Source organism: Cervus elaphus, chromosome 3, assembly GCF_910594005.1.
Source record: "Cervus elaphus chromosome 3, mCerEla1.1, whole genome shotgun sequence".
Classification (NCBI taxonomy): domain Eukaryota; kingdom Metazoa; phylum Chordata; class Mammalia; order Artiodactyla; family Cervidae; genus Cervus; species Cervus elaphus.
Genome location: NC_057817.1, coordinates 13565457 through 13580036, shown reverse-complemented (window position 1 = coordinate 13580036; position 14580 = coordinate 13565457). Strand labels below are relative to the sequence as shown.

The window sequence follows — 14580 nt, the reverse complement described above, 5'->3', positions numbered from 1 at the left end:
ATTTTGATTTTACTATTTCTGAGAATATCTGACAAAAGAAAATATCTCTTAACAATGACTTTCAATAACTGACATGCAAAAGCAGAATAAAATTCTGATATACTTCAGAGGTACTTGGATTCGTAGGTTACTTGGTGGCAACAAGTAGAGTAATTATAAGATTGATTCTATAATTACACCTAAATTTAAAAAGAGATTGATTCTACATATCAAAATGCATAAAAACAACTATACGATTCATTATGATTTAGAGTAAAAATAATACAATGATAAGTGAATTACTGCCAGAATGCTAATAAGTTTAGACATGGCAACTTCATATAAAATGCTTAGCTGAACACTGCATTGAATTAAATTTTCTTCTATATTTCAGTCAATATTTCAGTAGCACAATATATGTGATATATGCCTTCTCTTTTCACAGAGTAAGTTTTGTAACTTCAAGGGTATATGTCCATAATAATCACTCAGTGAGTCACAGGAAAAATTTTTGTTTCCTGCTCCCTCCAATCTAAACATGACTGTACCGTGATTATAATAAAACAAAGGAACCTAAATGTTAGTCAACGTGCAAAGTGGGAAGAGTTTTGCTTTAGAGAAGACCAAATGGAAAAATAATCTCAGCTCTAAACAGTAATAATCATTACAAAAGGCCCAAGGAAACACACAACGCTGCACTTCCAGATAAACTACACTGACACCATTCTAGCCTGGGGTATGGAACTTTTCCATGGAACTTCAAGTACTTTCACAACTGGAGTTTTATGTAGCCCAATTAACTTTGGCTAGACACAGAAATCTGGCTCAGTACTTCCATGCAGTAGCCAAAATAAAGGTTTGCTGTATCAAGAATTACTGTCAGAGTCTCCCATATCCTTCCTTCTCTCTTACTAACCTAAATCTGGAAAATAACCTAACAGCCAAGCTCCTTTTACTACAATTTAAATCAATACTAATTTCACTGGCTCAAAAAAACTACAAAATATTTCGCTGAAATAAACTGAACAAGGACAAAAGGAGGATCAAAAAAAAACAACAACAAAAACCAAAAAAGTAAGGATGTACACACAACTAAAGTACATACATGGTTTTAGAAATAACTATAAAACCATTTGAAACATGGTGATAACGGAAACTTACTCCTTTCTTTCTCAATGCTTGTCCAATTTTAAATTCATGGCATTAGTCCTAGGTAACAAAGTTCAAACAAGGAATAAATCACAATTTTAAAGAGAACTTGTGTTTAGTATTTTAACTGGACATGAGATTGGTATGAAAGTTCTATATATTCTATAGTTGGGTCACTCAGGTCCAACTATATTTAAACATGGAGGCTACCAATGACCCTAAAGCAGAACTAACTATTTTCTAGGGCACCCTGGAACATTGGTGATTAACACATGACCTAAAAAGTGTCAATAGCCAAAAACAGAAGTCCTAAGCTCATGAACTATAAAGCTTAACAATAAAAATGTGTTTACCCATTCAAACTAAACTAGTATTTAGAGGTAATGCCTAGAAATAAGCTATTTTCATACCTTATGGGGAGGCATAAGGTTACTTTGCCTAAGGGGAGCACTAGCTTACTTTTAGCATCTCTAATCAGGTATAAAAGGGAGGAAAGCATCACACAAAATTATTTAATATAGAATGAATATTAACGATGCTTAATTCAGAAGTCCTTGAGGATGTATCCAATTCTACTATTGAGTAGCTTATTTATTCTTGGGACATATCTTAAATCTTAGAAGCTCAGTTTTCTCATTTATGAAACAAAGGCTTTACTCATCATAAAGCTTCATGAAATAACACATATCAATCACAGACATTGAGGAGATGTACACCCTCTTGTGCCTACCTCCCCTTCCAGGGTCTTGAAAATTACACTGTATCCACTCTACAATCAAGCCACTCTCATTCATTTATTCCGTATATACCTCTGGGAATTAGAGTGATGCCTTAGCATGGATTAATAAATCTCAATGCACATGTTGGCAAAATGAAGGGACTAATGAGGACATGAGATTCAGACTAGGGAAACAAGAATATTTAAAAATCAGCTACCTGTACACCTTTAACTTATATAGCCTGTTGTTGTTGCTTAGTCACTAACTCGTGTCCAAATATTTGGGACCCCTCAGACTGTAACCTGCAGGCTCCCCTGTCCATGAGGTTTCCCAGGCAAGAATACTGGAGTGGGTTGCCATTCATCCTCCAGGAGATTTTCCTGACCCAGGGATCAAACCCATGTCTCTGTGTCTCCTGCACTGCTGGAGGACTCTCTACAGCTGAGCCAATGGGGAAGCCCAACTTACATAGTACTACACAGCAATTACACCTAAACAAAACCGGGGGAAATGACACAAGGCCAGTCCTTACCTAACTTAACAAGAGAAATACAGAGGAGGGTGCAAGGACAGTGGTTAAGATTGTGAAATGCCTTATACTAAATGTATAAAAAGATAAGTAAAGACTTAGTCTCTGCCCCACATTCAGGGTCAAAAGACATAGATTTATATCTGCCATTCAATTGAAAAAGTACCACTACAGAGACACTGAAAATCATGAAGTATAGAGAAAGGAAAAAAAATAATTGCTTAAAAGATTCAGGCAAGACTTCACAGAGGGAAATAAAATTTGAACAGGCAGAGAGAGGAAAAGGACATTTTTGTCAGAGGAAAAAAAAAGGATTTGATCTACGGAATTTGTCAAAGCATTCTGGGAAATCCTAAATCTTCTTGAACTTTTCTAAATACTATCTATACTAAAAATTCTTAAAGAAAATTTGTATAAAAATGTTCTGAAAGACATAGGGGCACTACAACTGGCTATAATAAAAGCACCAACATTTTTGTTTTTGTTGAAGTTGTTTCAGAAAAATGTAATTCTTTATATGAAATCTTAATATACAATATAAGTCTAATTTTGTTGCAAGTCAGTTGTACATATTGTATCTTTGGTCAGTTCTGATGAAACAGTAAAAACACCATTCCATTTTTTTTCCTCTCTCTTCAGAGTAATAGCCAATTCCATTTTATAATATTTTATATTTAAAGCATTCAGAAGTCAAAATGTGTGGCATTTTCTACCTTGCCAATTTCATGTTAAGTCAATGGCATTTTACCAGGCTAAGAAACCCAAAATTAGACAAAGGCAATCCACTGGGATCAGAAATTTGCCAAATCTCATAATTCAAAAAGAAACTATTAAGGATGGTTTTGGACTTTTTGGCACTGTGAGTTTAAGCCATTCCATAATAGGGTTTATATTTCATCTAATCAGCAAGTCGGAAACTATAAAAGTTCTATTGGTGGGGGGATTAGAATTTGAATTGTAATACATGTCTTTTCTTCCCTTCCTTCCATATGCTTCAGTAAATTAAAACTGCTAAATTTTGTTTGTAAAAACATCTTCTTAAAAATAAAGCAGCTTGTAAAATCATAGTTTTAGCACAGGAAACTTAAAATATTCAGGCTTGAAAACAAGAAGGAAAAATAAAGGACACGTAGTTTCTATATACAAAGTTATGTCACAGTCTAGGTATATTCAGAATTAGGTACAGGTAGGTTTTCAGTGTTTTTACTTTCCAAGTGATTTTATTGGAGGAAAGATAAATCAGGCATTTGAAAATTTTATTTTTGAAGGTGGTATTTTTTGAATACCACCATTTATCAATCTAATTTAAAATGTTTCTATTTTAATTCCATAAGAACATCTAAAGGCAGTAGTTGCAGCAAGAGGTGTATATGAATTCTCTTCTTATTTGAAGCTGTGTGAATTACCATCCTATCAGAATAGGAAATGGAAAAGGTTTCCATAAGGTAAAACACATTTTTTTCTAACTGATTAGACTAGACATCGTATGATCTTGTAAATGGCCCAAACAGCAATTCATACCCTCCAATTCTGAGTCATGTTCTTTCCCTTTCTCTGTTCCTTATTTTTTGGGGCCCCATATTAATTTCTTTCATAATTCTTTCACATATTTTATTTTTTTGTTTGTATATGAAAACATTTCCACATCTTTATTCTCCTACCCTTCAAATGAAAATTGTTTTGCCATCACTTTTTAATTTCTAAAAGCTCTCATTTTTTCATATTTATTTTTTTTATGTCATCCTGCAGTCCACAAAATGCTATATTACCATCTCGAACGATTTTTTTCCTTCTGTTCCCTCATTTCCTTTTGCTAATCCATTTGTTTCAGCTCCAATCTGTTACATTTCAGGGTTTCCTAATATGAGAGATGATCTCTGATTGCCCGTTGTTATTTTACAAGTTGAGTTAATAAAAGCTGAATGAATTCTTCAGGCATAAACGTGCTTTCTGGACTGGAAAGAGTCACTTTTGTATGTCTGGTTAAGGAGCTAGTCATTTTCAGAGATCTCCAAATGTAGGTATATGGAAATCTTTTCCCCAGAGTGATTCAGTTTCTCCAGATAAAAATGCTACCATTTCTTGGGAGGTGAGGTTTGTGTATATGTGTTGCTGGTTGGGGGGTATCAACTCTTGTGTAGTTGTGCTCTGCATGTAATAGGGGACAGCTATTGACAGTCTGAGTACTCCACTGGAAAACATTTGATCAGTCCTCTTTTCATTCTGCTCTGCATTCCACCCTCGACTGGGCAAGCTGTTTGAGTGAGAGAGCTGTCTCATTCCACTGCCTCACCACCAAGAACACACCTTCCCTTGACTTGCAGTGAGTGCTTGGCTACTAGGGTTGTGCACACGGGGAGAGACAACTGATTACCCTATTTCATTCTCCTTAATGCACTCTCTTCTATGTCAGCTACCACCAACTCTTGAGTCTCTAGATTTCTTATTTTTATCCCATTCCAAACCTCCTTTAGACAGTGGTTTATTCTGTTTTGATGGATCAGTTGTAACACCTCTTTCTGCTACCTGAGTTTCAAAAATCAACTTAAATTTCACCTCCCCTCCCATTCTGATTGTTCCTATGAGGTTACTCCTTCTCAATATTTTATCCAGTAAAAGTTTATTCTGATTTACTCACACAATCAACATTTCTGTGCTCACCGTTCTTTTCAAAATCCACTCTGTAAATCTCCTTCTAGATTTAAATATGTCTTCTCAAAAGACATGTTTAGTATCATCTTCAGCTAGAGTTTTCAATGAACTGACTTTAATTTCCTGGCCTAGGAATTCCTTGCTCATTCAAGTAAAATAAATTCAAAACCCAAACCCCAGTGAGCGGAGGACAGTGGTGACAAATTCTCTGCAAAGATTTCAGATTCCCTGCTGAGACAGGCAAACGTTCATGCTGCCCTCTTTTACCAGTATGTGAACTTTTTCTACATTGTTCTTTCACAGAGGATATGAACTTTCCTACTTTATTGAGACACCTAGTTCCTGGCCTTCTGTCTGTCCAAGACTTAATCTCTTATTCCATCAAGAAGGAAAGACAGACAATAAGCTCCTTCTCATGGGTTGTTAAGACTAGTAAACTATCCCAAATCAACTTTAAGATCAGCCGACTGTTTACCATTCTGGTGTTTAGTTACTGCTTTATTTCTACCCTGGGGAAATTCTCTTCCTACTCTTTGAGCTGAGCCATGCATTAAGAGCATATCTGTTGTATTTTATTAAGCACACGTAGATGTGTTGTAGTGAGACGTTTTCTGGTTACTTAGTCTGCCTATATAATCTCTAAATAGCATTTCAGTGGTATCTTAGAATGGAAAGGTAATACTTCTAATTGTTTAGCTTATCACCTTCTATGGGAAATAACATTATTTTTAAACAATTATAAGATACCTTTCTATGAATTTACTCAGGAATTACTTTACTGACCATTCTATGTTTTGCTAATATTCACTTATTTTTAGTAACACTGGAGAGAAATTAAGGGATATGACTAAAATAACATAGACAATATATTTAGATTCAGACTGAAGGCTAGTTGTACCATTTATTAGTTGGTGAACTCAGAAAAGCTATTGAAATATTTTGAACAATCTCTGACTGTAGAAAACAAAAAAATATTATTATTACTTTGAAGCACATAAAATTACAATTTTTTTAAGTCACAGTGGTTGACTATAAACATGTCCTTATGCTTCCAATATCGCTTTCATAGAAATATGGCCACGAGACTCATCACACAGTGGGAAGCCAAATTATGGGTAGTGCACTTCTTTTACAGAATGACTTCTAGTTAATAGGAATTCTAGGTGACACTGATGGACACACATGCAATGTTTTATATAATACCTGCTTTTTGGAAAGAATCCGGTGTTATAGCCAATCTGGGGTTAACATTGGCTTACAGAACATAATCTTTATACAAATATTGTTATTTTGACAAGTTCATTATATAATCACAAATTTTGGGTTCTCCATTTATACATTTCAACTAAGTACATCAAGGATACACATCATACTTTATCTATGGCAAATCCCATAGCCAAAGGAACTCATTTTTCTATATTTTTTGTACATTGTTCTAATTTAGTATGACCATCATTACATCTTAACAGCCTGGATTAACTGGCTAGGAATTGGTACCTCAGACCCTGTCTACCTCAATCTGCACAGGAGAACCAAGTTCTAAAGGGTGAGAGAGACAGTTACTCACTGTCAGAGCAAGCAGTTTCCCATAGGTAAGATGAGCAGGGATGTGGTCAGTCTTGGATCTCAGAGATTCCATATACCAATGCTCTGCTTCAGGGAGCATGCTTAATCGCATGTATGCTTCACCTGACAAGAGAATCAAATGAAAAATCAATCTGACAATACAGTTTTCCAAGAACATTTGCAACAGCACCATATCACATGTTTATATTCCATATATTTTCAGATTCTGTAAGAAGTACTCTCATCCGTTATCTCATTTGATTCCCCTAAAGTCATGATTCTGTCGATTTCACAGATGAGAAAACTTATGTTTGGCAAAATTAAGTGAAATGCCTAAGTCAAAAATGTAGTATGCAGTAAAGCTTTGATTTTTTTTAAATCTAGAAATGTCTAACTCTCAATCATACGTGCTTTGTCACCATTTCATTTTTTAAGGTTGGGTCTTTCTTATCTACAATCATTTGTTCTTTTTTATTCATATTCATTCTTTCCTTTACAAACTCAAGTTATTTATAGAATAGCTACTAAGTGGAGAGTATTATGCAGGACCTATACAACAAAAGTTCAAGGTCCTACCCACTAAAGTTGAAAACTCTGTTGAGAAAGTAATATTAAATGAAGAAGTTAAAGGGAATTCTTTGGTGATCAAGTGGTTAGGGCTCCATTCTTCCACTGCAATGGACACAGGTTCAATCCCTGCACAAGCAATGGGACATGGGTTTGGTCCCTGGTCTGGGAACTGAGAGCCCATATGCGATGTGGCTGGGGGGCAGGGGGCAAAGGAACTAAAAATATTTGGGAAGAAGCATTGGTGCTAGATCTTAGTTTTTTCAGAAATTATTTGCATTTTATATGTTAATAAGTAAAGTAAAATTTACCAGTTTCATTTGGAAAATCCAGTGAATATGTGACAATTATTTAGCATGCCCACTACCAAGTACAAAGCTAGTCTAAGGCCTTTCAGCCATCAGCTATTATTTTCAATTTATATAAATTTTGCCCACCAAATAGCTTTTCATTAACAGCCAAACAAGAGAAAAAAATCAGAAATAAGCCCAAAGTGTATCAGCTGCCTTCTTATCACCACCCGCCTCTCCTTTCTACACTTACAGTTTAAAGAATATTCCACTTGATAGGAAGATTAGATTGCAAGATGATTTGTGTATTTAAATTAAATATTATAGTTATATTAAACACTTCAAATGTAGAAACTACTCAATTTCTGAGACCAACCAACAAACTGGTGACCAGCATTATTTTTCAAGCAGATTTTTGTAACAGTTTAACTAATCAGAATTGTGATGGCTCTTTCCATTTAGAGGAATAATCAGAGGCTTTTCCTAAATGTATCACCCACACTGGTTGTACATCTTTGCTTCAAAGAAAGAGCTAGCTTCCTTTTATTTTAATCAAATTCTCTTTACATTACCACAGTGTTGTCAATACAAATATGTTTGATGAATTGAATTGATCTGCATCTCCAGGCTTTTTGAATGCCCTTTGCCTGTCCAGTTAGTAAAAATATTGGTGACAAATTACACGTAACATAAACAAAAATGTATGCACCACTCACACATCTATGTGTTTCTAGTTCTGAAAATAGTCCTTAAACTATATTATCATAAAAATGATAGCTTGATTTTTTTTTCCTGAAGCTTAAAACATGTTTCCATTTAAGAAGAATTTGGTTAGACATAATCAAGTGCTCAGGTTGAGATGTAAGAAGTACTGAAGCAAAGACCAAAGACTATAATAAAATACACAAAATACGCATAGTTGTCAAGAGTGGTAGGATTAGGTACAGATTTTTTTTCATGTTTCTGTAATAATTATATTGTCTTATTATCATATCTCATAATAAGTAAAACACTGCCAGGCAATTTTCTTTTTGCAATGTTGAACTAATAAACATTTCCAAATAAAGCAAACAGTAATTTTTCTTGGGGAGAGTGAACCACTTCTTTATACTAAATATTAGATATGATTTATATAAAAATGTAAAATCAAGTATTAAAAAATTTAAAGCAATTGATGATAACCAAAATTCAACTACCTCTGAAATGGATTTTAAAGCCAGTAGAAATTTCAGTCAGAGCTGAAAGATGGGTCTGCTTTATGAGGTTCTGTTTGGAATTAATCTGAAATTCTACTTATAGTCTTCAACTGCTCAGAGATCACCTTTTAGAAGTTGACAATCACTGCATTTAATATGGCTTCTACTTTTAATTTATTTAAAAAAACAACGAATTTGTAGAACAGTAAGTTATAGGCACAGAGAAAGTACAGGGGAATTCTAAGTCCATGGTGCTTTTGAGATTCAAAATTTCATATTTAAGTGGTTGGTGTTTGAAAATCATTTCAAAAAGCATACTCCTTTTTTTCCAAGTCAGAAATCTATCATTATTAAAACCCATTTTGAAATGAAATATTATTAATTTGCTAACTATTTAACTTGACCTACTTTGTTCAGTAAGAACTCATAAGCAACTTGTTAAGTTATAAAGCTTGTGAGGTGGGAAAATATCAAAGGACCATAAATAAAAAATATAATGTAATAATGCATCTTGGCAAGTATATGAAAAATGTAAATAACCAGCCTGCTTAGGTTCTATCGATTACAACTTAGAAAAACTTCAAGTAATCATTTGTTGTATCTCAATAATAATGATGACAATAGCATTTATTGAATGTTTGTTGTGAATTAGGGTAGCAAACTACAAGGAACAAACATCTGACTCACATGTACCCACTCCTCCCATTCTATACCTTTGGGTGCACACAAGGTTTTCTCACTTAGCCCCACACAGGTCCTTAACACCTCACCCTCATTCAGCCAGTGCCAACTAAGTTTTAGATTACGTTTGTGAGATGAAACATATTTTCAGTCTCTATATTAGTTGCTCTGTACCTCATTTTTTTAAATTAAGGAATGTCCTTAATTAACCTGGATTACAGATGAGAAAACTGAAAAGCAGAGTAGCTAAATTAAACACACAAAACCATAGACGTAGAAAGTTGCAGTTCAAACACAGGATGGCCTGATCTCAGTGCATTGCTAATCTGTCGGTAGTGAACAATCACGAACTTTCCAAGTCTCCAGCTCAGGTGAAAATTATACTTTGTCTCACTCATGGGAAACTGTTTTCTAGCTTGTGATACACAGGCCATCAAGTTCATTTCACTTTCCCTTGAGCTTATCTATTGAATTAAAGAAGTAAGAAAGAGCAACAATAATCCATGGTTGACCTTTAAAAACATTTCTGCCTCAAACTGGATTCAATTCTTAACAGGGAAATATATAGCATGTAAGATGTACTTTAGTTCTTAAGGTTAACCTTAACACAAAAACAGCCTATACGATGGTAATAAAATCAAGACGCAAAACCAAAAATGCAAGAAAATAATCGTGGATGAATTTAAATGTGTTTAAAAGGCAATTCAATAAAAGTTCAAGCAACAAACAACATAAGCCCAAGTACTTGCTGTACTCCTGGCATGGCCAAAGTAGGAGCTTTGTATTTCTCATCTCTAATTCATGAGAGGGGCTGTTTATGAGTAAGGAGGAAGGCTCAGTAACAACAAGTGACCTGCCCTATGCAAATCAAAACCACAATGAGGTACCATTACACGCCAGTCAGATGGCTGCTATCCAAAAGTCTACAAGCAATAAATGCTGGAGAAGGTGTGGAGAAAAGGGAACCCTCTTACACTGTTGGTGGGAATGCAAACTAGTATAGCCGCTATGGAGAACAGTGTGGAGATTCCTTAAAAAACTGGAAATAGAACTGCCATATGACCCAGCAATCCCACTCCTGGGCATACACACCGAGGAAACCAGATCTGAAAGAGACACGTGTACCCCAATGTTCATCGCAGCACTGTTTATAATAGCCAGGACATGGAAGCAACCTAGATGCCCATCAGCAGACGAATGGATAAAAAAGCTGTGGTACATATACACCATGGAATATTACTCAGCCATTAAAAAGAATACATTTGAATCAGTTCCAAGAGGTGGATGAAACTGGAGCCTATTATACAGAGTGAAGTAAGCCAGAAAGAAAAATACTGATACAGTATACTAACGCATATATATGGAATTTAGAAAGATGGTAACGACAACCCTGTATGCGAGACAGCAAGAGACACAGATGTATAGAACAGTCTTTTGGACTCTGTGGGAGAGGGCGAGGGCGGGATGATATGGGAAAATGGCATTGAAAATGTAAATTATCATATGTGAAACAAATCGCCAGCCCAGGTTCGATGCATGATACAGGGTGCTTGGGGCTGGTGCACTGGGATGGCCCAGAGGGATGGGATGGGGAGGGAGTTGGGAGGGGGGTTCAGGATGGGGAATGCATGTACACCCATGGCGGATTCAAGTCAATGTATGGCAAAACCAATACAATGTTGTAAAGTAAAATCAATAAATAATTTAAATTAAAAAAAAAAAGATTTGGGGGCTTTCCTGACATGCCAGTGGTTAAGATTCTGTGCTGTCAATGCAGGGGGTGTGGGTTTGATCCCTGCTCGGGGAACTAAGATCCTACATGCCATGTGGTGTGGCCCAAAGATCAAAGAAAAAAAAGTGTGAATGTCTTGAAAGCCCATGCTTTTTGCCACTGCATCAAGCAGTTACCAACCATATAAAGTTTATTACTTATTGAATATCCTCTGAAGTATTAAATGTATTACCTTTATGCTTTTATATTATTCTGACACTCTGAATTAGTATTGGTCTCATTTTACAAATGAGGTGACTGTGGGTTACTGAGCTTAATCAACTTGTTCAGTGTTCAAAAACAAGCAAACGACACTGAAGATTCGGAGTGGATTCTCTCTCTTTCTACCATACCATTGAGTCCAAACATGTAAAAAAAATTAGAGAAGAAATAAAATAACTGCAAAAAGTACCATTACTGAATTCAGTATTAGGAGAGAGAATGGTGTATATGCAGTCCTTCAAGCTTGATTAAAATATTAAAATCATAAAAATGCCATAAAGGAAATGATCACAGGAAAAGAAAGTTCAGTAAATTCAATAAGGAAGAGAATGAAGATACTTGATTGGGAATAGGGTGCAGGAAGGTGGGTTAAGTCATCTTCTGTGGTACTGTAATTCTTCTTAATTTATAATAATAGAAAAAAAAATGTTTATAGTACCCAGGAGGAAAGAAGCAATGATGAGTATTTTTCTTTCTCATTGTACAAAAAAAATGACATAATAGAGGCACTTTTCATAAGAATTCAAAGATGTGCTGTGTGATGATATAGTGATCAGGTTCATCACCCAGATTTATTTTTGCTTCACTCACAGACAAAGGGGATTTGGATGTCTCCAGGCTGGCTTCAGGCAGATATAAACCAGTTTCAGATGTAGAACAAATAATGTCACTCTTTCTCCCTAAAAAGCCCTGAATCTAAATAACCCAGGCAAAGGCTAACTCCTTAAAGGAAAGAATGCTAGATTATTGATGATGTAAGAGTCCAGATCTCAGCGATTCTCATGTTTTAAGTTACCAGACAGCTCTGGCTTACAGATAAAGAATAGAGCATACAGGGGTACACATTACTGCTATCTGCTAGTGCTGCCTTTTGTTTTTTCTGCTTTTGCACAAAATAATACATTTCTATTTCTATATTTCAGTTTAGATTCCTCTTTTTTTCCCCCCTTTTAGATTTATTTAGATAGAAGTGGCATAAAGCACTGTAAAAGTTTGAGGTATACAACATCATGACTTAACATATACTGTGAAATGATTACCACAACAAGGTTACTTGATATATTTCATATAGTATAGATATAACATAATGCTTGTTTCCCTTGTTATGAGAATTTTGAGGATCTATGCTTTAAGCAAGTATATCATATAGCAGTATTAACTGCTATATGATATTGTACATCAAAGTGAACATTAGGCTAGTGCAAAAGTCATTGAGTTTTACATTGTTGAACTTTGCTGTTTGATATTGGAATACATTCTTTAACAAATGTGGCTTATACATCATTTTAATGTGCACTTCTCACTTCATTTTTTTTTTTGCTAATGACTTATTACTTGCTGTTAATTTTATATTTATTTTAGACTATATAAATGATGTTAGACAAAAAGCAAACTCAAGTGATTTTCTTATTCAAGTTCAAAATAGGTCATAAAGCAGCGGAGACAACTCTCAACATCAACAACGCATTTGGCCCAGGAACCGCTAACAAACGTACAATTCAGTGGTGGTTCAAGAAGTTTTGCAAAGGAGACTAGCGCCTTGGAAACGAAGAGCATAGTCGCTGGCCATCGGAAGATGACAAAGACCAACTGAGAGCAATGATCAAAGCTGATCCTCTTGTAACTACAAGAGAAGTTGCCAAAGAACTCAATATGGATCATTCTATGGTCATCCGGAAATTGAAACAAATTGGAAAGGTGAAAAAGTTCGATAAATGGGTGCCTCATGAGCTGACTGCGAATCAAAAAAATCATCATTTTGAAGTGTCATCTTCTCTTAATCTACACAAAAACAAACCATTTCTAGGTCTGATTGTGACATGGGACAAAAATTGGATTTTATACTACACCCAGTGGTGACCAGCTCAGTGGCTGGACCAAGAAACTCCGAAGCACTTCCCAAAGCCAAACTTGCACCAAAAGACCAGTCACAGTCACTGCTTGGTGGTCTGCTGCCCTTCTGACCCACTACAGCTTTCTGAATCCTAGTGAAACCATTCCATCTGAAGGCATGCTCAGCAAACTGATGAGATGCATTGCAAAGAGCGATGCCTGCAGGGGTACTGCTCAACAGAAATGACACAACTTCTGTTGGGCCCAAAAGAGAAAGGGCCCGATTTTTCTCCATGACAACACCTGACCACACATCACACAAGCAACATTTCAAAAGTTGAACAAATTGAGCTATGAAGTTTTGCCTTATCCACTATATTCACCTGACTTCTCGCCAACTGACTGTCACTTCTTCAAGCATCTCAACAACTTTTTGCAGGGAAAATCTTCCACAGCCAGCAAGAGGCATAAAATGCCTTCCAAGAGTTTCCGAAATCCCAAGGCATGGACTTTTATGCTACAGGAATAAGTAAACTTATCTCTCATTAGTAAAAAATGTGTTGATTGTAATAATTCCTATTTTGATTAATAAAGATGTGTTTGAACCTAGTTAAATTGATTTAAAAATCAGTCTGAAACCACAATTACTTTTGTACCAACTTAATACATCCCTAGTATTTTGTATTATAACTGGAAGCTTGTACCTTTTGACCACGTTCATCAAATTTCTCTACCCTCCAAATTTCCTATTTGAAAAAAAAACAAATTTTGACCACTTCTACGAAAAGTAGTCACTCTTTACTCAACTCTTACAGTAATTGTTAAATTTCTTTTTTTGAATTCTTAAATATGTATCTTGCCTATCAATTTAGGTTAGCCAACATGGATAATACATATGATAGTAAACCTAAAGTTTAATGAGACAGCATTCACTGCTGCCTTCTGGTACTTAAAATCTTGTGACAGAGATATGTTTATCATATATATTTACACTATCAAACTTTTCTAAAATTTGATTTTTAGGTGTACATGAAACAAATAATACAAAAAACTTTAAAACAATTACTACTTAAAATTTCAGTTAATCTGTGTTTAAAAATGTAATTTCCTAGATACCATGTTTTAGAATGAAGAAAAGTACCAAGGAAACAATAAAACATATAGTAAATGGCTGGGAGCAAAGTCACAGTGAACAGAGAAACATGAGTGAAAAGGTTATGAAAAACACACAACTGCATATAGCTAGCTATAATTTAAGGAGTTATGAAAGTTTCAGAAGTATGCCTGCAAAATACTGGGACACCAGCACCCTGGGGAGAAATGCTATCTTTATAAAAGGCCTCACATAGGTTACAGCATTTTTTCCTGGCCTCTAAAGAATGGGCACATTCAGAATATAGCCCCACATGGTTTCTAGCAGGTTTCC

General features: G+C 35.3%; 1 protein-coding gene across 2 annotated transcripts in view; it reads right to left on the bottom strand.

Moving 5' to 3' along the window:
• TMTC2 (transmembrane O-mannosyltransferase targeting cadherins 2) overlaps window positions 1–14580 on the bottom strand; it is a 385731-nt gene that overhangs the window by 108759 nt on the left and 262392 nt on the right. For both annotated transcript variants that reach the window (XM_043880553.1, XM_043880564.1), the window contains one exon: window positions 6596–6717. In XM_043880553.1, the coding sequence (XP_043736488.1) occupies window positions 6596–6717 (122 nt within the window). The remainder of the gene's footprint in view (window positions 1–6595; window positions 6718–14580) is intronic.